Source organism: Trachypithecus francoisi, unplaced genomic scaffold (assembly GCF_009764315.1).
Source record: "Trachypithecus francoisi isolate TF-2019V2 unplaced genomic scaffold, Tfra_2.0 Lachesis_group21, whole genome shotgun sequence".
In the NCBI taxonomy this organism is placed as follows: domain Eukaryota; kingdom Metazoa; phylum Chordata; class Mammalia; order Primates; family Cercopithecidae; genus Trachypithecus; species Trachypithecus francoisi.
Window position 1 is genome coordinate 26,373,482 of NW_022681467.1, and position 27,009 is coordinate 26,400,490.

Here is a 27,009-nt window from a genome sequence, read left to right on the forward strand (position 1 = left end):
CCGGGCCCCCGGGGCATGGCCCTCCGGAGTGCGCAGGGCGACGGCCCCAACTCCAGCCACTGGGACGGCGGCGCGGAGAAGGCAGGTACGGAAGCCGACCAGGGCGCCGGGAGCGGCCTGCCAGGGCGGCCCAGGGGGCAGTGGCAGCTGGTGGCGGAGGCGTTGCCGGAGGGGCGCGGGCTGGCGACCCGGGGCTGCGGCGGGGTTCCGGGCGGAGGGCCCGGGGCACGTCTCATGGGGAGAGGGCCTGGAACTGGGGGGCTCGGGCGGGTGCCGAGCTGACCCGAGGGAGCCTGGCGGCAGAGTAGCGTCCCAGGCAGAAGAGCGGGAGGGAGCTCCGCGCCCCGGCTTTCTTCAGTCTGGAGAGGACCGGGACTCCCCGAGCGTGGGCAGGCCCACCCTGTCCCAGGCTTCCGCCACGTCCGCAGACTCACGGAGCCGCCTCCCCGAGGGAAATCAGCTCTCCCGAACTTCATTCACTGTCGCCGGCTTGATTGACGCGCTGTCCGCGTACCGCCGATTTAATTACCATACAATTCTCCCTTTAAGGTGCACAGTTCAGTGATTCTTAGCACATTCACAAAGTTGTGCAGCCATCGCCGCTGTCTGATTCCGAAATGAAACCCTTACCCATTAGCAGGCACTCCCCATTCCCCAGTATTCACGAAGCCTGGCAACCACGAATCGACTTTCTGTCTTCTGCCACCTATTTTAATGTTGTTTAGTTGTGTAAAAGCGACCTGGCGCTACGGCTCCCGCCTGTAATCCCAGCGCTTTGAGAGGCCGTGGTTGGAGGATCGATTGAGGCCAGGATTTCGAGGTCAGGCTGGGAAACATAGCGAGGCCTCATCTCTACAAAAAGTTTTTTTTTAAAAAGCCGGATGTGGAGGCTCGAGCCTGTGATCCCAACGACTCAGGAGGCTGAGGCGGGAGGATCGCTTGAACCCAGGACTTGGAGGCTACTCTATGATTGCGCCACTGCACTCCAGCCTGGGTGACAGATGGAGACCCTATCTCAATAATGAGTAAATTATTGTATACAAAGCGATTCTATTTTTATACTCCTAGTTTGGACCATTTCTGTGAACTCATGTTTTTGTTGCACATTATGTTCTCAAATGTTTTTCAATAAATACATGACAGTTAAAATTATGAATGTACACCGTGAACCAAGTTAAATAATCTTTTTTCCTTGAGGAAGACTAAGGTGACTTTCCCCATTTCCAGTCCTCTGATGGATGGTACCCATAACAGAGCCAAACACGTTATTCAACCCACGTATTTTGAGGAAGCTGCTGGTATTCATATTTTATTTTATATTTTATTTGGGCTCATTTTCTGTTTTTTCCCTTTTTCTCATGTTCTGATACTGAATGGAAGTGGAGCTCTGAACCCTTTGGCACCGTAACCCTTTCATTACTGGTGTTTGTGTGATGTCTGTCCTCATGGCATAATAGTCAATGCCCTAGGCAACATGGGTCTTGTGACCTGTTGGCAGTGCAGCTGTGTGTCTGTTGCAAGACTTTACCGCCTCTAGTTTCCTTGATTTTGCTTCTCTGGATGAATGGGACATTTAAAAATGAGGTTTTTTGTTTTTGTTACTGTTTTGTTTTTTAATCATATCAGAGTATTGTTGGCAAAGTTCCTAATGCTATCCGTCTTTTGTAGCATTTATGATCAGATTGGTTTACTCACTAGACTGTTTTTTTCCATTATAGGGGTGAAACATTCTGAAGTCTTTATAACCTGCTTTATGTTCCAGGTAGTTAACAGAATCTTTGCTAATTTGGATACTGTTTTGTAGAAACTACTAGTTAAGACGTCCAAAAACAGAGGCTACTTTGTTTTATTTTGTGTTTAATAGGACTCTTACCCAGACTGAAATAAGGTTTTCCTCTCCTGCTGTGGTCTTCTGGTACAGACATGGAGTTAAAGCATTTTTTTTTTTTTGAGAGATGGGATCTTGCTCTGTCACCTGGGCTGGAGTGCAGTGTCACAGTCAAAGCTCACTGTCACCTCCCAACTCCTGGACTTAAGTGATCCTCCCACCTCAGCCTCCTGAGTAGCTGGGACTACAGGCATAAATTTTTAAGTTAATTTCCAATGTCAATGTCAGGAGTTGTGGGTGGCTGTAGGGGGATGTCTGTCTCCCTCCCTCCACACAATACGTCCCCAACCCTCCGTTGTTTTTTTTTTTTTTTTTTTTTTGAGACAGAGTCTCACTCTGTCGCCGGGGCTGGAGTGCAGTGGCCAGATCTCAGCTCACTGCAAGCTCCGCCTCCCGGGTTCACGCCATTCTCCTGCCTCAGCCTCCCGAGTAGCTGGGACTACAGGCGCCCGCCACCTCGCCCGGCTAGTTTTTTGTATTTTTTAGTAGAGACGGGGTTTCACAGTGTTAGCCAGGATGGTCTCGATCTCCTGACCTTGTGATCCGCCCGCTTCGGCCTCCCAAAGTGCTGGGATTACAGGCTTGAGCCACCGCGCCCGGCCCCCTCCGTTGTTTTAAGACTAGCCATTGCTTAATGTGAGCTTAACTTCAGTTTAAAGACTGTAAAGCTTTTATGATAATGCAAGCTTAAACCAAATAATCAGTATGGAATTTTGTACTCTCACACGAGATTCCATTATATAAATTAGTTGATCCAAGTTAATATTTGTTTTGGTGATATGAAAAAATACATGAAAAAACTTGTAGAGGAGGCATGGATAGTGGTCATCTTTAGTTGTTATTTAGTGCTCTAATCGAGGTGACTTTGGACATGCCTATTACTCTGAGGAGGCAGAAATCTTTACCTGGATTCTGTAGCCAGAGTTGGGAGAAATTTAAGACAGTAGTGGGTTGTGTCATCTTTATCTGAACCATTAAGAACAACAGTTCAGGCCGGGCGCGGTGGCTCACGCCTGTAATCCCAGCACTTTGGGAGGCCGAGGCGGGCAGATCACGAGGTCAGGAGATCGAGACCATCCTCCTGGCTAACACGGTGAAACCCTGTCTCTACTAAAAATACAAGAAATTAGCCGGTGTGGTGGTGTGCGCCTGTAGTCCAGCTACTCTGAGGCTGAGGCAGGAGAATGGTGTGAGCCCAGGAGGCGGAGCTTGCAGTGAGCCAGATCGCAGCACTGCACTCCAGCCTGGGCGGCAAAGCGAGACTCCGTCTCAAAAAAAAGAACAACAGTTCAGTTAAAGTGTCCCATTGTTAAAATTAGCATTTTAGGGAGTTGAGTCTGATCTCCCTCCCTGACTACAAGACCCTGTTGCAGTTGTTTCTATACCTGTTGCTGTGGTACCCCTCAAATGAAGTCTGCTTTGCACTCTTTATCAATAAATAAATAAAAATAAGCATTCTAATGAAGAGTAGGCCAAAGTCATACCTATCTTCCTCTGTCGAATGAATTACTTTTCAGGCATCAGGGATTTATTTATAGCAGTCTTACATTTTGCAGCCAGCTGTAGGACAGTCATTTCGTTCCATCATGGTTATGATAGCCAAGACCTCTACTATAAAGGAATTTGGAAGGTTTCGGCTTTGGAATAATAGTGCAGTCTCTTGTAAATTGGGCAATAAAGAAATTGGAGAAGAAAGGATTGAGGGAGATAGAATGGCATACATTCTACCTCTAGATGAAATGTGGGCTTTTATTCCAAGCCAGATATGGCATTCTCAAGTCCAGAAATGTGTGTCCTGCTCTAAATCTATAAAGTTTATCTTGAAATACAATACATAATAAGCATTTATTTTAATCTTTTCCTGAACATGCCAAGAATAGCTCTATGGTGTTTCTCTTTCGGAAATAAACAGGATGTCTGTGAATTTGTTTTTCAGTGGAGATGCTGCTAACCTCCCTCCCTGTGTCATCTAGCAGTTGATCTCACTCTGTAATTCATACATCTTTTGCTCACTTGACTTTTCTGTTTCCTCTTCCCTTTTTATGTCACAATGAAAATCTATACGTTTAGTTGGAATAAAGTATTTGTCAGAGTGGCACACGTGGGAGTGCTTTCTCCATTGGCCACTGACATTTAATCACTAGGGTGTGGGGTTGAGGAAGGTGGTGTTGGGGCCTGAAAAAAACAGCAGTCGAAATCCACACTGGGGCAGCATCCTACTCTGGGAAACACCGGTAGTTTTAGAAATAGGCCAAAGAGTCTGCAGATCTGTTTAGAGAGTTCTGCAGTGAGCATCATCTTAACAGTATGGGAAAAATAATGTCATTTACTGCAAGCCAGTTTTTTCCAGAGGAACAATAAACTAAATCACTTATTATATTCTGCATGTATTTGTTGCGTTCCCACAGAGTGCCAAAAATTTTGAAATAGTAAGTAAATTTTGAAATGCAGTATTAAAAATAGAATTGGAGGCCAGGTATGGTGGCTCAACGCCTGTAATCCCAGCACTTTGGGAGATGGAGGTGGGTAGATCACTAGAATCCAGGAGTTCAAGATCAGCAACATTTTTTTTCTCTACCAAAAAAAAAAATATACACACACACACACACACACACACACACACAAAGTAGCTGGGCCAGATGGAGCCCATCTGTGGTCCCAGCTACCTGGGAGGCTGAGGCAGGAGGATCACTTGAGCCCAGGAGGTCAAGGCTGCAGTGAGCCACGATCGTGCCACTGTACTCCAGCCTGGGTGACAGAGTAAGACCCTGCCTCAAAAAAAAAAAAAAAAATTGGAACAGAATCTTAAGAGAAATGAGTTATGGGAGGTATGATTTGAGGATTTGAGTTCAGAATTAAGTGACATTCTGGCAAATGGTTTGTCAAAACCTCATGGAAATTCAGTTGACTGCATAGTGTTTTCCCCCAAGATACAAGATTTCCTTTCCCCCAGATTGCCGAATAACATTTAGAAAGAGAGGTGAGGTGGATGTATGTCTAAACAAACTGAAGAAAAATTATCATACTCTTAGCAAATAGGTTAACAAGATTTCTGAATGTCAGCTTCCCTCAAGCAGTATTCAGTATTGCCGCTCAAGTGCTGTCAATTTGTGATGTGTGGAAAGTGCAGGGGTACTCCCAAGTTAAAAAAAATTAAATACGTTAGATTTTTTTCTCTTTGTTGGAAATTAAATTCTTCTCAGGTTTTGCCTCCACCAATGTTATATAAAAAGTCTTCTCTGTTTCCTGCGTGTTTTTGACCCCTCTTGAAAACATATAGCCTGGTCTTCCAAAGGATGGCCCTCAGGCCCAAAGTAAAATCCCTCCCTGTGTTCCTCCTGAGTGCAGGATAAACCCAGACTCCTTTGCGGGATGAATCCAGCCCGGCCTCTTTTACTGCGGTGCTATCTGCTTCTGTTCTCTCCCTTTACCTGGCACTTCAGCGTCTTAGAACTCTTTGTTTCCTGGACATGGTGTTTCTTTCATGTGACAAGGTCTTTGCATATAACTATTTTCTTCTGCCTGGGGTAGTTTTCCCTTAACACACTCTTCCCTTTGGCAAAATTTTCTTTAAGAAGGTACCAGAGCCCAGTGTGGTGGCTCACATCTGTAATCCTAGCACTTTGGGAGGTTGAGGCAGGAGGATTGCTTGAGCCTAGGAGTTCAAGATCAGTGAGACCCCACCTCTATAAAAAAATTTTTTAAATTAGGCATGGTGGCACAGAAGTCTGAGGTGGGAGGATCGCTCGAGCCCTAGAGGTTGAGGCTGCAATGAGCTGTGATTATGCCACTGTACTCCAGCCAGGGCAACAGAGTGAGACCCTGTCTAAATAAATAAATAAAAATTAAAAAGAAGGTCCAGATGCGGTGGCTCACAGCTGTAATCCTAACACTTTGGGAGGTCGAGGTGGGTGGATTGCCTGAGATTGGGAGTTTGAGACCAACCTGACCAACATGGAGAAACCCCATCTTTACCAAAAATACAAAATTAGCCAGGTGTGGTGGCGCATGCCTGTAATCCCAGCTACTCGGGAGGCTGAGACAGGAGAATCGCTTGAACCTGGGATGCGGAGGTTGCAGTGAGCCGAGATCGCGCCACTGCACTCCAGCCTGGGCAACAAGAATGAAACTCCATCTCAAAAAAAAAAAAAAAATTGAAAAGAAGGATCCAGAATATGTTCTTGGTGAAGCCTTTCCTGACTGCTTTAGAAGTAGTCATTCTTGGCCGGACACGGTAGCTCACTCCTGTAATCCCAGCACTTTGGGAGGCCGAGGCAGGCGGATCCCCTGAGGTCAGGATTTCGAGACCAGCCTGACCAACATGACAAAACCCCGTCTCTACTAAAAGTACAAAAAATTAGCCAGGCATGGTGGTGAATGCCTGTAATCCCAGCTACTCTGGAGGCCGAGGCAGGAAAATTGCTCGGACCCAGGAGGCGGAGGTTGCGGTGAACCGAGATCGTGCCACTGCACTCCAGCCTGGGCAACAAGAGCGTAACTCCATCTCAAAAAAAAAAACAAAGAAATAGTCATTCTTTCCTCTGGATTTTCATAATCCCTCAGCTTCTATTATATATAATAATTGTCTGTGTCCCTGCTGTGAGCCCTTCAAGGGCTGGGAGGGAGTAATTCCATCTTTTTTATACCCAGTACAGTGCTTACTTAGTACAAGTAGACACTCATTAAGTGACAGACTGAAGAATGCCTGGACAAATGGGCAGGCGGATGAATGGGTGGAAGGAGACACCTGAGTCAAGAGCTTGACACATCTCATGAACAATTGACTAGGTGCTATACTGACAGAAGAAACTGGAGATTTTTGTTTGTTTGTTTTTGAGACAGAGCCTTACTCCGTCACCCAGGGTGGAGCGCAGTGGCACAATCATGCCTCACTACAACCCGCCTCTGCCTCTTAAGCAGCTGGAATTACAGGTGCACGCTGTCACACCCAGCTATGTTTTGTAGAGACAAGGTTTTGCCATGTTGCGCAGGCTGGTTGCTCTCCAAATACTGGGGTCAAGCAATCCGACCACCTTGGCTTCCTAAAGTGCTGGGATTATAGGCATGAGCCCCGTCTCAACTAAAAACCATGCCGGCAGTGCTTTTTATTTTATTTTTATTTCTATTTTATTTATTTATTTTTTTGAGACAGAGTTTTGCTCTTGTTGCCGAGACTGGAGTGCAATGGCACGATCTCAGCTCATTGTAACCTCCACCTCCTGGGTTCAAGCGATTCTCCTGCCTCAGCCTCCCAAGTAACTGGGATTACAGGCACACACCACTACACCTGGCTAATTTTTTATTTTTAGTAGAGACGGGGTTTTGCCATGTTGATCAGGCTGGTCTCAGAACACCTGACCTCAGGTGATCTGCCTGCCTCGACCTCCCAAAGTGCTAGGATTACAGGCATGACACCAGCCTATTTTATTTTATTATTTATTTATTTATTTTATGAGACAGAGTCTCACTCTGTTGCCCAGTCTGGAGTAGAGTGGCGCGATCGCGGCACACTGTAACCTCTGCCTCCCGGATTCAAGCGATTCTCCTGCCTTAGCCTCCTGAGTAGCTGGGACTATAAGCGTGCACCACCACACTTGGCTAATTTTTATATTTTTAGTAGAGACAGAGTTTCAACATGTTGGTCAGGCTGATCTTGATCTCCAGACCTCAGGTAATCTGCCCACCTCAGCCTCCCAAAGTACTGGGATTACAGGCGTGCCCAGAAGGGGTTTTATTTTTAATGATTTCTAGGTAGGGTAACCATTTAATTTGGCATCCAAACTGGGACATATTTGAAAGTACAGGGAGCAAAAAGGGTTTGCTGTGAACAATTTGCCAGTACTCTAGGTATAAACCAGGAAGATCTCAGACAAACGAGAACAAATGGTCACCCGACTAGGTTACCAGGAAACAGCAGTGAAGCCAGGAGGGCAGATTTACCGAGGTAAAAAGTCACTTGTATTATCTTTCTGTCTGCACCTCCAATTGCACATGACTCCAATGCAGTTAGTGCCTCTGTTTATGTGGTTTTTATGTTTCAGGTCTCATAGGTAGCTCACCTGTGACTTACTAGTACCAACTTTAATTTATGTTAATAATGGGCTGGATGTGATGGCTCATGCCTGTAATCTCAGCACTTTGGGAGGCTGAGGCAGGCAGATCACTTGAGGTCAGGAGTTTAAGACCAGCCTGGCGTGGTGAAACCCCATCTCTACTAAAACACAAAAAAATTAGCCAGGCGTGGTGGCAGCATGAGCCTACAATCCTGGCTACCTGGGAGGCTGAGGCCCGATAATCATTTGAACCTGAGAGACAGAGGTTCCAGTGAGCCAAGATTGTTCCACTGCACTCCAGCCTGGGATAGAAAGCAAGACTCTGTTGCAAAATAAATAAATTAATTAAAATAAAATAATAATAATAATGTACAGCTTTGTCATGGAAACAGTTTGTAGACTATAGTCTCAGACTAGAACATTGCTAGGGAAGCTGCTTAGTGTCCCTTCTAAAATCTAATGTACCTTCTGATGTTAGTCCTTTCTAAAATCTACCCTGCCTTCTGGTGATATCTTCCACTTCACATGAGCTCTGGTGCCTTGCGTCTAATGTATACTACATAAATGTTTTTGCATTCGTCTATTTACTGTCAAATGGAAGGGCCGTATCTCCTGGCCCTTCTTCTGTACCCTTCATCCCAGGCCCTGAATGTCCTTCCTTTCCTTTATGTGTATACATATTTAGTTTTATTGTAACAAGGCAACTCGTACTTTTTTTTCCCCCTTTTTTCTTATATAAGCAGGTGAATCCATGTTCTTTTTGCCTTTTTTTTTTTTTTTTTTTGAGACAGAGTTTTGCTCTTGTCACCCATGCTGGAGTACAGTGGCATGATCTCGGCTCACTGCATTCCCCACCTCCCAGGTTTAAGCAATTCTCTTGCCTCAGCCTCCTGAGTAGCTGAGATTACAGGTGACTGCCACCATGCCCAGCTAATTTTTTTTTTTTGAGACAGAGTCTCGCTCTGTGCCCCAGGCTGGAGTGCAGTGATGTAATCTCGGCTCACTGCAAGCTCCGCCTCCCAGATTCACTCTGTTCTCCTGCCTCAGCCTCCCGAATAGCTGGGACTGCAGGCGCCCGCCACCACGCCTGGCTAATTTTTTTGTATTTTTCTAGTAAAGATGAGGTTTCACCATCATAGCCAGGATGGTCTTGATCTCCTGGCCTCATGATCTGCCCGCCTCGGCCTCCCAAAGTGCTGGGATTACAGGTGTGAGCCACCGCGCCTGGCCTAATTTTTGTATTTTTAATAGAGATGGTGTTTCACCATGTTGGCCAGGCTGGTCTCAAATCTCCTGACCTCAGTGATCCACCTGCCTGGGCCTCCTGAAGTGCTGGGATAGGCTGGGTGTGGTGGCTCACGCCTGTAATCCCAGTACTTTGGGAGGCCGAGACTTACAGGTCACCAAGTCAGAAGTTCGAGACTAGCCTGACCAACATGGTGAAACCCTGTCTCTACTAAAAATACAAAAAAGAAAAGAAAAAATTAGCCAGGCATGGTGGCGCACGCCTGTAATCCCAGCTACTCAGGAGGCTGAGGCAGGAGAATCACTTGAACCTGGGAGGTGGAGGTTGCAGTAAGCCGAGATTGCGTCTCTGCACTCCAGCCTGGGTGACAGGGCGAGACTCTGTCTCAAAAAAAAAAAGGCGGGGGGGTAGGATTATAGGCATGAGCCACAGTCCCTGGCTGCTTTTGGTTTTTTTGTTTTTTTGTTTGTTTGTTTGAGACAGAGTTTTGCTCTTGTTGCCTAGGCTAGAGTGCAGTGGCATATGTCATCGTCTCGGCTCACTGCAACCTCTGCCTCCCACGTTCAAGCAATTCTCCTGTCTCAGCCTCCCGAGTAGCTGGGATTACAGGCATGTGCCACCATGCCCAGATAATTTTTTGTACTTCTAGTAGAAATGGGGTTTCTCCATGTTGGTCAGGCTGGCCTCCAACTGCCGACCTCAGGTGATCTGCCCACCTCGGCCTCCCACGGTGCTAGGATTACAGGCGTGAGCCACTGCGCCTGGCCTGTTGTTGTTGTTTTGAAACGGAGTTTTGCTCTTGTTGCCCAGGCTGGAGTGCAATGGTGGGTTCTGCGATCTCAGCTCACTGCAATCTCTGTCCTCTGGGTTCAAGCAATTCTCCTACTTCAGCCTCCTGAGTAGCTGGGATTACCGGCCTGCGCCACCACGCCCGGCTAATTTTGAATTTTTAGTAGGGACAGGGTCTCTCCGTGTTGGTCAGGCTGGTCTCGAACTCCTGATCTCAGGTGATCTGTCCGCCTCAGCCTCCCAAAGTGCTGGGATTACAGGCGTGAACCACCGTGCCCGGCCTTGTTTTTGTTTTTAGAGACAGGTCACCAGGATACCTTCCTCCATTTCCTGCCAAGCCCATTCTGCTGGAGTAGAAAAGTCCAGTGCCTTGATAATAGGGTCTTGCTCTGTCACCTAGGCTGAAGTGCAGCGGTGCTATCATAGCTCACTGCGGCCTTATGCTCCTGGGCTCAAGTGATCCTCTCGCCCCAGCCTCCTAAGTAGCTGGGACCACCATGCCTGGCTAACTTTTTGTACTTTTTGTAGAGACAGGGTCTCACTTTGTTGCCCAGGCTGTTCTCGATCTTGTGGGCTCAAGTGATTCTCACACTACGGCCCTCCACAGCACTGGGATTACAGGCGTGAGCCATTGTACCTGGCTCCCTTAACTCATACACTTTTGTTTGTTTGTTTTTGAGATGGATCTCACTATGCTTCCCAGGCTGGAGCACAGTGGTGCGATCTTGGCTCACTCTAACCTCCGCCACTGGGGTTCAAGCAATTCTCCTGCCTCAGCCTCCTGAGTAGCTGGGATTACAGGCATGCACCACCAGGCCAGGCTAATTTTTGTATTTTGATTAGAGATGGGGTTTTCACCATGTTGGTCAGGCTGGTCTCGAACGCCTGATTTCGTGATCCACCTGCCTTGGCCTCCCAAAGTGCTGGGATTACAGGTGTGAGCCACTGCACCTGGCCTTTTGCTCCTACACTTTTAACATTTAAAACTGAGCATCATCTTTCCAGTGAAACAAAAATAAAATTTAAAAATGAACAGGAACAAAATTACAATACAGAATTCAATTCCAAGTAAGATCCTACAGGTTATGCTGATTCTCCTAATCAAGTGGTGAGGCTCGAACCATCATTAAGAGAGAATTTATTGATTTACTGATTTATTTAAACTATATACATATGGTTGAGGCTGCAGTGAGCCATGATTGTGCCACTGCAGTCCATCTTGGGTGACTGAGCAAGATCCTGGTCTCAAGGCATTGGCCTTTTCCAGTCCAGCAGAATAGGCTTTGCAGGAAAAGGAAGAAGGTATCCGGAAGCAATGGGAGACAAAAGTGAAGAAAAGGCAGATGTGATGGGTGCTGCTTTGGATTTAACTTAAGAGACCAAAGATAGGTGGGTCTGAAGCCGAGAGAATGTATTGATTGATTGATTGATTGATTGAGACAGAGTCTTGCTCTGACGCTCAGGCTGAAGTGCAGTGACGCTATCTCGGCTCACTATAACCTCCACCTTGCAGGTTCAAGTGATTCTCCTGCCTCAGCCTCCAACTAGTTGGGACCACAGGCACCCGCCACCATGCCTGGCTATTTTTTTGTATTTTTAAAGTAGAGACAGGGTTTCACCATGTTGGCCAGGCTGATCTCAAACTCCTGACCTCAGACGATCCTTCTGCCTTGGCCCCGCAAAGTGCTGGGATTACAGACGTGAACCACTGTCCCTGGCCGAGAATTTATTTTAAAAAGGTCGTCTTGCACTGCAAGGATGTCCGTTAAACATCACAGTTAAGCATGTCAAGAGAGTTTTCCTCCCCTTCCTTTTTAAGGTACAGTTCTCAGGTTAGCTTGGCCCTGACCCACTGTAGTGTCTGAGCTCTTGGTCATTATTATCTGCACGCGCCTTTTTTGACAGTTATAGTCTACTGCCTTGTGACATTTGGTGTTGTCTTGTGTAATGTTTCTTGTGTTTTTGACATATTTTCTCAATGGTACCGACAACCAGAAAGAACTGAAATACAGGCATCATCCATTTAAACTTCAGCAAGTCGTCCCTAAAAGCAGATATTCTGTATGCAAACTCTCAGAGCCTTTTACTCCTTTATCCCCCTGATCTTAGCCAAAAGGACAAAAAGCAATACTCTGTTATTTCACATAGAAAAATATGATAGCTACCAACCACAAATTCCCAACCAATTTCCTAAAAAAGTTATTTGTTTATTTATTTATTTATTTATTTGAAGGCTAGTCAAGTAAAGTAGTGGGAGTGGAAAAGGAACAAAGAAATCTGATTGTGATGAATGAGTTGTAAATAGCACCACATGGGGGACCAGCCCTAAAAAGCAGTTTAAACATGGCAAAATGCCTATGAAGAACAGACTATCGCATAAGGATGTAAGATGCTTAAAACATTACGTATTACGGTTTTTAAGAAACAGTTCCTTTGTATGCAGTGTCACAGCCTCTCACCCCACCAGCCACACTGGAAACCCAAGTACCCTTTGACACTCTGGTTTTGAAAACATCTCCGTGTTGGCCAGGTGTGGTGGCTCACGCCTGTAATCTCAGCACTTTGGGAGCCTGAGGCAGGTGGATCACTTGAGGTAAGGAGTTCGAGACCACCCTGGCCAACATGGTGAAACCCCGTCCAAAAAAAAAAAAAAATTAGCCGAGCGTGGTGGTGCATGCCTGTAATCCCAGCTACTCGGGAGGCTGAGGCAGGAAAATCACTTGAACCTGGGACAGGGAGGTTGCAATGAGCTGAGATTGCACCACTACACTCCAGCCTGGGCGACAGAGTAAGACGCCATCTCAAAAAAAAAAAAATCTCTATGTGATTCTAATGTTTTTACCAGTTGTAGTAATGTGTAACAGGAGACCTTTTCATGTGGTTTTGTTTTCAATGTAATACTGAGTTTTGGTGACATGCGTTTTTCCTATCTAAACAACAGGAAAAAATTGTTACAGTAAGAGATGTATATGCTCTGTGAAGTTTGGGAATTAAGAATGAACAGACATTCTTTTATGAAAACATTGACACTAACTGCTAGATATGCCTGAATTTACTGAACATTTACTGTAATTGTAATTCTTTGCTTGTTACTTACACAGTATATGTCCTTAGTGCTTTGCATATTACGTACTAATTAAATATCTGTAGGTTGATTTGTAAAATACGTGTTGTTTCAGAGTGAGGAGAGGAACTAAATTTTAGTAAGTGTCTACTGTGTACCATGGTAACTATCCTGACAAGAGGGTGTCAGTCCAGAGGCCCAGAGCAGGGAAGTCATCTGCCCAAGATTATGGATCAGATAAGTGGCAGACCCAGGATGTGAACCAAGATCTGTCTGATTTTAACACATCTCTTTTTTTTACTTATCTTTTTTTTTTTTTTTTTTTTTTTGAGACAGAGTCTCACTCTGTCTCAGGCTGGAGTGGAACGGCACGATCTCGGCTCACTGCAACCTCTGCCTCCCAGGTTTAAGTGATTCTTCTGCCTTAGCCTCCTGAGCCACCACCATGCCCAGCTAATTTTTGTATTTTTAGTAGAGACGAGGGTTCACCATATTGACTAGGCTGGTCTCAAACTCCTGACCTTGTGATCCGCCTGCCTCAGCCTCCCAAAGTTCTGGGATTACAGGCGTGAGCCACCACACCCAGCCGACACTGTCTCTTAAAAACAGCAACTAATAATTATTTCCAGTCTGTGTCTATGATTTTTGGTTCAGACCTATAAAAAGAGACTCTCTTTTTAAAAATTGGCGATTTAAAATCTGTTTTATAATGGGCTCTCCAAGCCTCCCCCATGAGGCCCAGTAGACTGGGCCTGAAATGATAGTGCATGTGGCTATGAGACTTTATGCCAGCAGGCAGTCTTAGAGCTCAGAGGAGATACTACCTGTACCTCACATCAAAAAGGAGATTGAGTCCTAGGCAGAAAACATGCACGTGCTGAATGGACGCCTAATTCTTCCCTATCCTTATTTTCAGACTTTAACGCCAAAAGGAAAAAGAAAGTGGCAGAGATACACCAGGCTCTGAACAGTGATCCCACTGATGTGGCTGCCCTTAGACGCATGGCTATCAGTGAAGGAGGGCTCCTGACTGATGAGATCAGACGAAAAGTGTGGCCCAAGCTCCTCAATGTCAATGCCAATGACCCACCTCCTATATCAGGTAAGGGGAGTCGGGGAGGCTGTGAGGGGAGCGTATCTAGGAGACAGGGAGAAAAGAAGTCCAGGATCTTTAATTTTTATGGTCCTTTCAAACCAAGGGTATATGAATAAATGTAAAGTATTTTGGGAAATGCTTGGGCCCACTCTGAAAATAAGGCCAAACTGATAAGTAGAATTTAATTCAAAAATGGGATGAGTTCTTTTTTTATTTGTTTTTATTTTACTTATTTATTTATTTTTAAGACGGAATCTTGCTCTGTTGCCCAGGCTGGAGTGCAATGGCACAATCTCAGCTTACTGCAACCTCTGCCCCTGGGTTCAAGCAGTTCTCCTTGCCTCAGCCTTCCTAGTAGCTGGGATTACAGATGTGCGCTACCACCCCTGGCTAATTTTTGTATTTTTAGTAGAAACGGGGTTTTGCCATGTTGATCAGGCTCGAATTCCTGACCTCAAGTGATTCGCCTGCCTCGGCCTCCCAAAGTGCGGGGATTACAGGAGTGAGCTACCACGCCCAGCCAAGTTCTTTTTTTATTAGGGATTAAAATATTGCCTAGGCAAGTGAGTTTATTAAAAATGCGTATGCTTTATTCTACATACTTGCTTGGCAAGTGTCTTTTAAAAATGCATATTTTGGGCTGGGCGCCGTGGCTCACGCCTGTAATCCCAGCACTTTGGGAGGCCAAGGCGGGTGGATCTTGAGGTCAGAAGTTCAAGACCAGCCTGGTCAAGATGGTGAAACCCCGTCTCTACTAAAAAAAAAAAAATACAAAAATTAGCCAGGTATGATGGTGGGTGCCCGTAATCCCAGCTACTCGGGAGGCTGAGCCAGAGAATTGCTTGAACCCAGGAGGTGGAGGTTGCAGCAAGCTAAGATTGCGCCATTGCCCTCCAGCCTGGGTGACAGAGCGAGACTCCGTCTCAAAAAAAAAAAAAAAATGCGTATTTTGTGGCTGGGCAAGGTGGCTCACACCTGTAATTCCAGCACTGTTGGAGGCTGAGGCAGGAGGATCACTTGAGACTGGAAATTTGAAGCCAGCATGGGCAACATTGCAAAACCCTGTCTACAAAAAGTTAAAAGTTAGCCAGACATGGTGGTGTACCGCTGTAGTCTTAGTTGCTTGGGAGGCTGAGGCAGGATTATTTGAGCCCAGGAGTTTGAGGCCAGCCTGGGCAACATGGCAAGATCCCATCTCTAAAAGTAAAGTAAAATTAAACACAAAAACACCCTCTTTTGTCCAGGCACAGTGGCTCACACCTGTAATTGTAGCATTTTGGGAGGCTGAGGCAAGTAAATCACTTGAGATTAGGAGTTTGAGACCAGCCTGGCCAACATGGTGAAACCTCATCTCTAGTAAAAATACAAAAATTAGCTGGGTGTGTTGGCGCATGCCTGTAATTCCAGCTGCTAGGGAAGCTGAGGCAGGAGAATCGCTTGAACCCGGGAGGTGGAAGTTGCAATGAGCCGAGATTGTGCCAGTGTACTCCAGCCTGGGCGACAGAGGGAGACACTCTCAAAAAAAAGAAAACACCCTCTTTTTATTTGGAAATACTGAGATCCTTTGGAGTTGTACAATCCTGTAATTCTGTGAAAAGAGTTACCTAACTAATATGCAAGGCCTATGTAGTAAAAAGAGTTCCTTGGAATGCAGTTGAAAACAGTAAAGAAAAGTCCTGCAGAACAGTGAATCCACCCTGCTGGCCATTCACTCAGCTCACCTTGTAGCTTTCCTGCCATCATGGCAAAATGCCAAGTGCTGAGGATTCTTTCATTCAGTTGGCAAATATTAGTTGTGCTATGATTGTGTGCCAGGTACTGGAGATGATTGAAACAGGACTTCTGCCACCAAAAAGTTCACAGTGTCATGATGTCACCCAGTAGGTGTCGAGTTGCCACTTGTTACTATCCTTGGAATTGGCTGCGTCAGAGCGGTCAGCTTTTTGTTGGAAGGCTAAGGCAGTGCCATATTCACACCCTGAATCCTGAGATGATGTTCTTCTACCAGGTTCCAAACTTCCCTCATCTTATACCATGAAGCCTGCATGTGAGGAAGTGTTGCCCAGCCTTACTAGCTTTTGATTTGGGTTGCGAGGGAAATGTACGCTTATTATACAGCACTTGGTTTGTTTGGGGAAAATGTACACTTGTTATATATATATAACAGCTAGAGACTGCCTCCTTACTTTCACACTGTATTGGACTTACCAGCTGAACACAAGGACTGTCTCGTCTTTGCAGCATCTTAGTTTTAGAATTGCTGGGTCAAGAGATGTTAGGTGGTTCTTTGTGTGAGTCTCAGTATACCTTTCTAAACAGCTTAGTGCTCCCACAATTTTATAGGTGTTAGGGTTTTTTTCAGTGGTGTATTGTTCCCACATTCATGATTTTATTTGATCCTTGGAAGGGAATATCCTCATTTTGTAGCTGTGGACTTTGAAATTCAGAGCAGTTCCCAGTGATGCGTAGTGGCCTTCTGCACAAGGCGCCTGTTCTCCTTCTCACCCCATTGTATTACCTCCTGGGAAGTCTGTGCTCCCTTCTCTTAGGGTCATTGTGACTTGCAGGAAACATTGTGTTTGGAACTAAACTAGGGATTCCCTGCCAAATGTTGTATCTTGAGTCATATCCTACTCTTTGGGAGAAAGCTGACATGTGTCCTCTAGGCCTTTTGCGTCATCCTAGAATGTTTTGCTTCTGGTCTGGCTTCTCAGACATTCCTGCAGTAACGTTCCTTTTCCCTCAATAGGGAAGAACCTACGGCAGATGAGCAAGGACTACCAACAAGTGTTGCTGGACGTCCGGCGGTCGCTGCGGCGGTTCCCTCCTGGTGAGAAGCTCTTGCGGTCCTGCCACATTTGGAAAGACTGTATCTGTCCCAGGTCATACCATGTGACCTAGTATGCTGGACCCTGCCTCCTCAGGGACCTTCAGAACTCTCCTTTTGCTGAGTCATCCTTTTGTTGCCTGGTCACTTTCAGACCCCCACTGTGAAAGCCTGAACCAAAAATAATTTCTCCTGGCTTAGAGGTGGTGAATGAGAGAAGAGGTTTCGTTTTTCCTTGAAGCCACGAAAAGGAGTTAATAAGAATTGTTAGAGCCATCAGTCTGGTGTTTAAGAACAGATTGGTGTGGAATTGGGCACCAACAAGAATGATTAATATCTTAATTAGGTTTAAAAATAATGATACCTTGTGCATACATATGTAAGATTCCTTAGAGGGAAGAGAGGCCATTCCCTGTTTGTGTAAGAGTATATTCCTTAATTTGTTCAGCAGCAATAGATAAAAAATAAATAAATACAAAGAAAACAAAAAAAAGAGAATATATTCCTAAAATTACCTCTTCATTTCCGGAAGAAAGAAAAGAAGGACCATTCTCTCAGTTTTCACAGTGAAGGGAACTGGGCAACAAACGCCACATGGATGACCTATTTTTCTTCCTCTGGCATCTCCACCTTAGGTTGTGAAGAAAGAATTGCTAAAGGGAACAGAAGCCTCTGAGCTCACTGCCTCCCTCTTCTGGACTGTGCTCTGGCCTGGCTTTTGTTGTTGAAGCGGCTGCTTTCCTGCTGGCATTCCTGCTTCCTGGACAGACTTTTGCAATCCCCAGGTAGCAGTAGTCTGCCAGCAGCGTGGTTTTGATAAAAGCACATGCCCACGGTCCATTCCCTTTTCCTAGCCTGCTGGTTTGGATGAGATCACATAGGACAGATGCCTCCCCCCCTTTTTTTTTTTTTTAAAGACAGAGTTTCACTCTTGTTGCCCTGGAGTGAAATGTGGCTGGAGTGCAGTGGCACTGTCTCAGCTCACTATAACCTCTGCCTCCCGGGTTCAAGCAGTTCTCCTGCATCAGCCTCCCAAGTAGCTGGGATAACAGGTGCCCACCACCTCGCCCAGCTAATTTTGTGTGTGTGTGTTTTTAATAGAGAGGGGGTTTCACCATGTTGGCCAGTCTGGTCTCGAACTCCTGACCTTAGGTGATCCACGTACCTCGGCCTCCCAAAGTGCTGGGATTAGAGGCGAGAGCCACTGGGCCTGGCCCTCATTTTTTCCTAGGTAGCCTGTTTTCCCTCTGAACCCTTTATTCCTCTTCCATTGATGTGGTATCTGTGATATTCTTTCTGTAGGCTGAACTTACCATGTGGCTTCATATTCTTTTTCCATTCCTGGTCTTCTGGGCTTGACTCACTGCTCTTCTGCTGAAAATTCACACAGGGTTTAATTTTTACTCTCACTCCTTTCACTGCTTCACCTATCAGCAGCCCATTTCCTTATTTATCTTTTAGGGTATGCTTTCTATTTGAGAAGGGGTGGGGTAAATATAGGCAAGAGGTGAGCTTTGCTCTTACCTGCAATCCTTTGTCCAGTTTAGTTTGGGCCCTTACATTAGCTGCTTTCTCTGAGTATGTGTTTGTAACTAAAAGCTAATGGTGTAGGGAAGCTGTGCATGTGCCATTCTTCTAACGTGGCTCATGAGGCCAAGGCTTGGCATTTTTACTGCTGGCAGGACTAGCTCCGGACTCTGAAAGAACTCCGAAGACAGGCTTCCCTGTTTCCAGCTATAATACATCTTTGGATCAAGAGGATCGGTTTTTCCCATAACGTTTGCTTTGGTTTAAAGGGGAACATGCAACTTTAACATATTTTTATTTTTATATAATTTCATACTTACTGAAAAGTTGTAAAAATAGGACAAAGAATTCCCCAGATACCTTTTACCAAGATTTTCTTTTGTTTTCACATTTTACTACATTTGCTTTTTTAGCTGCTTTCTCTCTTTCCTTCACTTTACACATAGACATACACTTTTTCTCTGAACTATTTAAGTTGCAGACATGACACCTTTTAACCCCTAAATGTTTCAGGATATATTTCCTAAATATAAGGCTCTCATATAATCACAGTACACTGAGCAACATCAGTACACTGAGCAACATCAGTAACAACACTGAAAAATAGTTAACTAATCCTCAGATTTTACTCACATTTCACCATTTCTTCGAGTCATGTGCTTCACTGGAAAAGGAAATAAAGATTTATGCATTGCTCATGCTGTCATTATATCTCTTTAGCCATTTTTAATCTGGAACAGTTCCTTTGTACTGTATGAGAGGCCAGTTATTTTTGTGAAATTTCTCTTACTTTGGGTGTATTGGATATTTCTTCATCATGAGATGTAGGTCTGTGTGCTGTTGATAGGAATCCTGCAGACATGATGCTGAGCTCTGTCAGTGCATCACATCGGGAGGCAGAGGCTTCTGCGGCTCCCATAGTTGAAATACTGCAGTTAAATACTGTGTCCCAGCAGTATTAACTGCAGCGACTTGGTTAAGGTGGTGTCTGCAGCTTCCCCCACTGGAGAGCTAGCGGCTGCCTTTTCCTGTATGCCAGGTGGTATCAACAGTGGATCCTGATATGCGTTGCCAAATTATTTGTAATTTATTTTCCTTTTTTCTCTGAAAATCCATTGCTGGCCTTCTTCGACCTCCTTGTTAACTAGGCTGCTTGGTATGTTCAAAGGCATCTCCTCTCTGTTCCTGTCCCCAGGCATGCCAGAAGAACAGAGAGAAGGGCTCCAGGAAGAACTGATTGACATCATCCTCCTCATCTTGGAGCGCAACCCTCAGCTGCACTACTACCAGGGCTACCATGACATTGTGGTCACATTTCTCCTGGTGGTAGGCGAGAGGCTGGCAACATCCCTGGTAGAAAAATTATCTACCCACCACCTCAGGTACCAGTACAGAAGAACATGAGAGGACAGGCATCACTCCTCAGCTGTCCTGGGGATAACTCATTGGCCCATTTTCTGGTCAACTTTTTTTAGGAGTTTGAGCCCTTGCCACCCCTAGCCCTGATCTAAGTGTTTGGTGACCAGGCTTATTGAATTGTCTCCTTCCAGGGATTTTATGGATCCAACAATGGACAACACCAAACATATATTAAACTATCTGATGCCCATCATTGACCAGGTGAATCCAGAGCTCCATGACTTCATGCAGAGGTACATGTGTGTCCGCATTTGTGTGTGCATGCATACACACACCCACACCCTTCCTCACAAGCCGAGCGCAGTCTCCTCATTGTCCTGGGGGGATTTGTTAAGTTCTCCCAAGTTGTTCCAGTCACCAGCAATCTGGATAATTCTGTTCTTGGAGCAGTTTTTGGGGACTGTGCTCTTTGGGGGACATATCCCATCCCTTGAGTTTACATCTAGTGGGGAGAGGTGGATAAGGTATGTATGCCAAGGTAGATGTTGAGATGATTGCCACAAGAGAAACACGAAGTCCTGTGGGATCCAGCGGCGAGAAGGAGAAGGCCGACAGTGGCTTGTTTTATTTCCCAAGTACCAAAGAGAAGAACTGTTTTTTTGCAAATCCCATGTGATGTTTTGTTTCTTCTCTGTTTAGTTGGAAATGTGTTCTTGGCCAATGCCTCTTTTTAAAAAAAATTTTAAAAGGTAATGGCTATGCCTTTTTTTCTTTGAGATGGAGTATTTGCTCGTTGCCCAGGCTGGAGTATAATGGCGTGATCTCAGTTCACCGCAACCTCTACCTTCCAGGTTCAAGCGATTCTCCTGCCCCAGTCTCCCAAGTAGCTGGGATTACAGGCATGTGCCACCACACCAGGCTAATTTTGTTTTTTTAATAGAGATGGGGTTTCTCCATGTTGGTCAGGCTGATCTCGAACTCCCAATCTCAGGTGATTCGCCCACTTCGGCCTCCCAAAATGCTGAGATTATAGGCGTGAGTCACCACGCCTGGCAGCTACATCTTAAGATATTTCATTTGTCTCATGTTAATTGAAAAATTAATGCAGTCATGTTTTCAGGCCTGGGAATATGTACCTGTGCCCCCCACAAGGGTAAGACTTACTCAGAAGGAGAAGCATGGCGTAGTTCTCTGAAAACAACTGCTTCTCGTTCCTGTAGTTGACATTTGTTGGCCATTAGGAGAGCACCCAGTGAGATAAAGCAGCCAGGACCCTGTTGTGGTGTTAGTGTCATGGTACACCTTAAAGACTTTGTATTAAGAAGGCCGGGCGCGGTGGCTCAAGCCTGTAATCCCAGCACTTTGGGAGGCCGAGATGGGCGGATCACGAGGTCAGGAGATCGAGACCATCCTGGCTAACACGGTGAAACCCCGTCTCTACTAAAAATACAAAAAAAAAAACTAGCCGGGTGAAGTGGCGGGCGCCTGTAGTCCCAGCTACTCGGGAGGCTGAGGCAGGAGAATGGCGTAAACCCAGGAGGCGGAGCTTGCATTGAGCTGAGATCCGGCCACTGCACTCCAGTCCGGGCGACAGAGCGAGACTCCGCCTCAAAAAAAAAAAAAAGAAGACTTTGTATTAAGTATTTTCTGAGGAGAAGATGCTGAATTCCTTGGTAGCTGAATTTTCCAGAAATTCTATTCCTTAATGCTTCCTTCTCACCAGCACTGAGGACAAAGAAGGCCCAGAGAGAGGGAAGGGATGGCCCACAGGATCTGACACCTGGCTTTCCTTTGTTTTTAGTGCTGAGGTGGGGACCATCTTTGCCCTCAGCTGGCTCATCACCTGGTTTGGGCATGTCCTGTCTGACTTCAGGCACGTCGTGCGGTTATATGACTTCTTCCTGGCCTGCCACCCGCTGATGCCCATTTACTTTGCAGCCGTGGTAGGTACAGGCCACGAGCCAGCAACTAGGTTCACCATCACCCATCCCACTGTGGTCATTTTCCCTGAAGGGAAACCTGGGGATTATGGAAAGATGCAAAAGACAGCACTTTTGAGGCTGGTGTGCCTGGACACCATTCTATGCAATATTAATGGGGGTGTCACAAAAAAGATAGTAAGTTGTGAAATGCTGGGTAAACAAAATCAGATTTTTTTGCTGCATGGCTCTTCTGAACCTTTAAAACGCTAATCTGCATTGTGAATTGTCAGGGTTCCTATTGACATTGCCTGGAACATATATTCAGCTGATGAACACAATTCGGGAAGTAGTAGTACAAGCTGCCAACTCCAGATTCAAGAAAAGAAGAGATCTGGTGCCATGATAGACAAGGAAGTGGCTTGTGGTGGAGGGTGGGGGCTCCAGTTAGTAGAAGGGCCTGAGGGATGCGGTGGAGATGGGAGTTCAGGGAAGTCTTTCAGTGGCCACTGGTCCCTTGAGCATCCGTGGGTTTGTGGACCAAAAGTCAGAAGGAAGATGCTTAAAGGGAGCAAGACTGTTCTTTCTACTGTTTTGAACCATGTCTTCTATGCTGGAGCTCCAGGAAACTCCCAGTAATTCTTCTCCTTTCTTCTAAAAGAATCTCCTTCATTTCTTTCAAGACTTAAAGGGACACCTGAGCAGCCCAGCGTGCCTGAAGGACTTAGATTGTAACTGGTCAGCCTTTCATGTCACATGGTGGGAGTTCGGAGGAAGGGCCAGACAGTAGGAGTAGCACTGAGAGTATATATGTTATTACTTCCTTGATGGATACAAGAGTTTGCTGAACATTTGGGCTGAGTCCTGTCTGTAACCAGTTTAAATTCATCTCCAAGGATAATGGAATGCAGGCAGCCCAGGCCCCGTGTGTCTGGCCTCTGACCACAAGGCTTTACTACCTCCCCGCAGATTGTGTTGTATCGCGAGCAGGAAGTCCTGGACTGTGACTGTGACATGGCCTCGGTCCACCACCTGTTGTCCCAGATCCCTCAGGACTTGCCCTATGAGACACTGATCAGCAGAGCAGGGGACCTTTTTGTTCAGTTTCCCCCATCTGAACTTGCCCGGGAGGCCGCCGCCCAACAGCAAGCCGAGAGGTGAGCAAGGCTGGGACACTGGTTGAGTGGGGGTGGCTATAAACGAGCAGAAGTGAGGGAAGGTTTGTGTCTGGTGGGACAGGATTGGGGCATGTTTCCAGAGATTGAGCTTAGGCCAGTGGAATCCCCACTGTAGACGTATGGGTCTTTATCAAGAAGAGCTTTCCCAGCCATGAAAGGCTCTGCCCACAGCCTATGTGGTGTAGTTTTTCTTTTCTCCTCTTCTTTCATACCACTTCCTTCCTTCTGCCTCTTTCCCCTGCAGGACGGCAGCCTCTACCTTCAAAGACTTTGAGCTGGCATCAGCCCAGCAGAGGCCTGATATGGTGCTGCGGCAGCGGTTTCGGGGACTTCTGCGGCCTGAAGATCGAACAAAAGATGTCCTGACCAAACCAAGGACCAACCGCTTTGTGAAATTGGCAGTGATGGGGCTGACAGTGGCACTTGGAGCGGCCGCACTGGCTGTGGTGAAAAGTGCCCTGGAGTGGGCCCCTAAGTTTCAGCTGCAGCTGTTTCCCTGAAAGCCAGAGAAGACCTTCCTCTTACATCACATTAAGGTCTCACCCTTCCATGGAAGGATTGGGAGGGGTGGAATTTCCTTTATTAAAAGGGTTTCTGTCTAGAGTTTTCTATTCCTGCCACCCTGCCCTGCCTGTTCGTGTTTGCCTTTACTTCAGAGGCCAATAGGAGAGCCTACCTGACACAGAGGGCACTCGGGGGCCTGGCACAGAATCTTATGCCCCTCCCAGTGGGCCTTTGGATGGGCTCTCTGCCACCTCCCCTGGTGTTGGAGGAAGTGGGTTTCTGAAGCTTCCAGCTGCCTTTGCAACCTGCTGGGCCTGGGCTGCCCTAGTTACCCCGTAGAAAGTGAGCTGGAGCCTGGGATGCCCTCTTCACTGCTCCTGGTCTGCCCGCATCCGATGAACACAGGAGGAGGGGGCTGCTGCCGAAGGAGTCAGGCTTGGGATTGAGAACAAGAGGCCAAAGGACTCGTCTGGGAGCATGATCGGCCCATCTTACTAGCAGCTCCATCAGCTGGTCAGAAATCAGAGACAGAGGGGAACTAGGTTACTCGTTAAATCCTACCTATTTTCCGCCTAGAGATTGAATGGGCATTTCCAGTCAAGTGGGAAGGAATGCTCATTTTTAGGGCCTAGACCTAGACTAGTTTTGCCTGCCTTTTTTTTTTCCTCCCTGTTTTCTTCTATAAGCCACAAAACATTGCTTATAAAAAGTACTTTTGTTACTATTTTTAGAATATATACACCTCATATGTAAATTACCCTCACTTTTAAAGTAATAATAGTTCCTTCACAGAAAAAAAAAAATAGTTCTCATCAGAAGGATGAGCTTCTAAGATCCTGAATTTTACTTTCTACTTGATTGTTTAACATTTCACTTTAGACAGAGTTGCTATTTGCAAACAGCTTTCCACTTCCAAAGTGCCACTTTCTGACCAGTTTTTCTTCCTGTTTTCCTCAAATCATCCTACTCCCACATAGGCGCCCATTCACTACCTTGGCGTCGTTTTTTGGGTCTGATTTGTCTCGTCAACTGGTCTCTCCCACCTGGTTGGAAATGTCATTGGAAACTTGCTGGCACCCAGAAAGGGACAAATGGAGCCTGAAGAGCTTGGCAGGAGCCTGGAACAGCCAACTTCCCTGCCCAAGCTTCTCCAAAGACTCTCCAGGCCTTAGGGAACAAGAGGCATCACTCAGTCCTTCCGGGACAGCTTCCCTCTAAGCAAAGCCAGGTTTGTTTTAGATTAACTCTGGCCTGAAAAAAAAAAGTGCCTTTTGCTGCTTTAAAGAATTGGGGTATAGGGTATGAAGCAGCCATGTACTTGTATTTTCCTGGTCTTTCCTGGGCACTGATCTCTCTTGGCAGGTGTTTTCTTAAAGTGAACACACCAGAAGCACCGCACCCCACCATATCCAGACCCCCCTGTCCTCCTTGCATGCCTATTGTGTGCAGGGTGGAGGGTGTCCCACATGCCAGGCAGCTGGGAGCCCTGTCCACTGAGTTACACTAAGCACTTTACTTTTATTTATTTTATTATTATTTTCTTTTTTCTGAGATGGAGTCTCTGTTGCCCAGGCTGTAGTGCAGTGGTGCAATCTCGGCTCACTGCACCCTCGGCCTCCCAGGTTCAAGCAGTTCTCCCTGCCTCAGCCTCCTGAGTAGCTGGGACTACAGGCACCTGCTACCATGCCTGGCTAATTTTTGTATTTTTAGTAGAGATGGGGGTTTCACCACATTGGCCAGGCTGGTCTCGAACTCCTGACCTCAGGTGATCTACCCGTCTCGTTCTCCCAAAGTGCTGGGATTACAGGCGTGAGCCACCATGCCCGGCCACTACGCACTTTAAAACCAAAAAAAGCTCAAAGTGATGGATCATTGTCCATGGCAGGAGCCCCACCTTGGGGTGAGCCTAATGTAGATGGATTAATTTAGAAAGTGGTGTATTCATCAGAGCAAAGGAAATTATTCCAGAGGTGATGACGCGGCAGATATTCCCAGTGCTCTCCCACAGCAGGCTGGCCTTCTTGTCATCATTTCAGTGGGCGGCAGCAGCTGCCCTCCTTCCACAAGCACTCAAACCTGTTTGTAAATACTGAAGGAATTGATGGGGTTGAGGAAAAGAGGTTCATGTGACCAGGGTCCCAAGGCCACAGCTTTTCAGATCCTAGGAAGCAAGTGGCATTTGCTTGAGTTGTGGCCTCGGAAGGAGAATGTTTATCTGTTTCGTAACTTTGCTGACACCAGGATTCTCCCTGTCATTGAGAAGAAAGCATTATCTAATTACCTTCAGGTGGTTTACTTATTCTGTAAAGAATATGTGTAAATATTTTGTACAGAGCCCTGTATCAAATAAACAGCCATATGTGGTTACTAATCACCTCTTCTGTCATTCTGTCCTTGCCCACCATCAGTGGGAATGGTCTCTGATCTGGATGCTCCCCACCTTCCATGTCAGGCCCAGAACTGTGCCGTGGCCTGTGGACTCGTGGTAGGCTTTGACTGGCTAGGAGACCTTGGGCAATACCTACAGTCCTGCTGTTTCTATTTCATCTGCAAGAAGTATGACCCACACACTCCAGCTGCTGCCCAAGGCACCGTGATATTTTATATGTGTGTGCGTAGATGTTTTTGTCCACAGTTCTGGTTCATCACTTCATAGCCCTTTGTTGGGGCACTGCAGGCCTCAAAAATGAAATCTCTTTGTCTGACCTTATGCCCTCATTTCACTTGCTCAATGCCAGACTCTAATCTGACTGTAGCTCATAAGACCCTCATTCCAGAGAGGGTCCTGCCCCATACCCGGGAAGGAGGAATGCTGCACAGAGAGATCCAGAGCATCTAGACAGGACTTGCTGGGTTTAGACCTTATGCTTTTTGTCCAGTTTCATCTCAACATGGTTGCCATGCTTCAGCCATGCCTATCCAATGATGTCTCCATAAAAGGCCCAGGAAGATAGGCTTTGGGGAGCGTCTGGAGAGCTGAACATGTGGAGGGAGGGAGGGGAACGAGAATTTGTCCATGTGCCTAGAGGATGGCACACCCCCACTCCATGGGGACAGAAGCTCCAGCATTTGCCCAGGACCCTTCCAGACCTCACCCAGTGTGTATCTTCATCTGGCTGTTTACTTATTTGTATCCTTTCTAATAACATTTGTAATAAGCTGGTAAACATAAGTTTCCCTGAGTTTTGTGAGCCACTCGGGCAAATCATCCCACCCAAAGAGGGTGGTCAGTCCGATGTGCAGAGGGGGCAGTCTCGTGGGACAGAGCCCTGAACCTGTGGATTCCATTTCCAGATACTAAAGGTACAGTCAGCACTGAATTGAATTGGAGGATACCCAGCTGGTGTAGGCTGCAGAATTGCTTGCTTGCTTGGTGTCGGAAGAAATCCCCAACACATTTGGCCACAGATGTCTCTTGGTGTTGAGAGAGCAGTGGAGGAAAACATAGTTTGAGTTCATGTTTTTTCCACTCTGGGTACTGTCACAGTTGACGCAACTGGTGTGGGTCTGGGGTGCTCTGGGCTACGTTTCACACCCTGGTCTGGGGATCCTAGGAGCT

The 27,009-nt window shown here is 46.3% G+C and overlaps 1 protein-coding gene across 1 annotated transcript; it reads left to right on the top strand.

The window, feature by feature from the left end:
* TBC1D20 (TBC1 domain family member 20) lies at window positions 1–26,622 on the top strand. Its single transcript, XM_033185980.1, has 8 exons — window positions 1–85; window positions 13,957–14,142; window positions 16,886–16,966; window positions 19,686–19,872; window positions 20,041–20,142; window positions 21,651–21,792; window positions 22,738–22,925; window positions 23,191–26,622. The coding sequence occupies exons 1-8, from the start codon at window positions 16–18 to the stop codon at window positions 23,444–23,446; spliced, it is 1,212 nt and encodes a 403-aa protein (XP_033041871.1). The 5' UTR covers window positions 1–15; the 3' UTR covers window positions 23,447–26,622.
* Window positions 26,623–27,009: the final 387 nt, after the last annotated feature.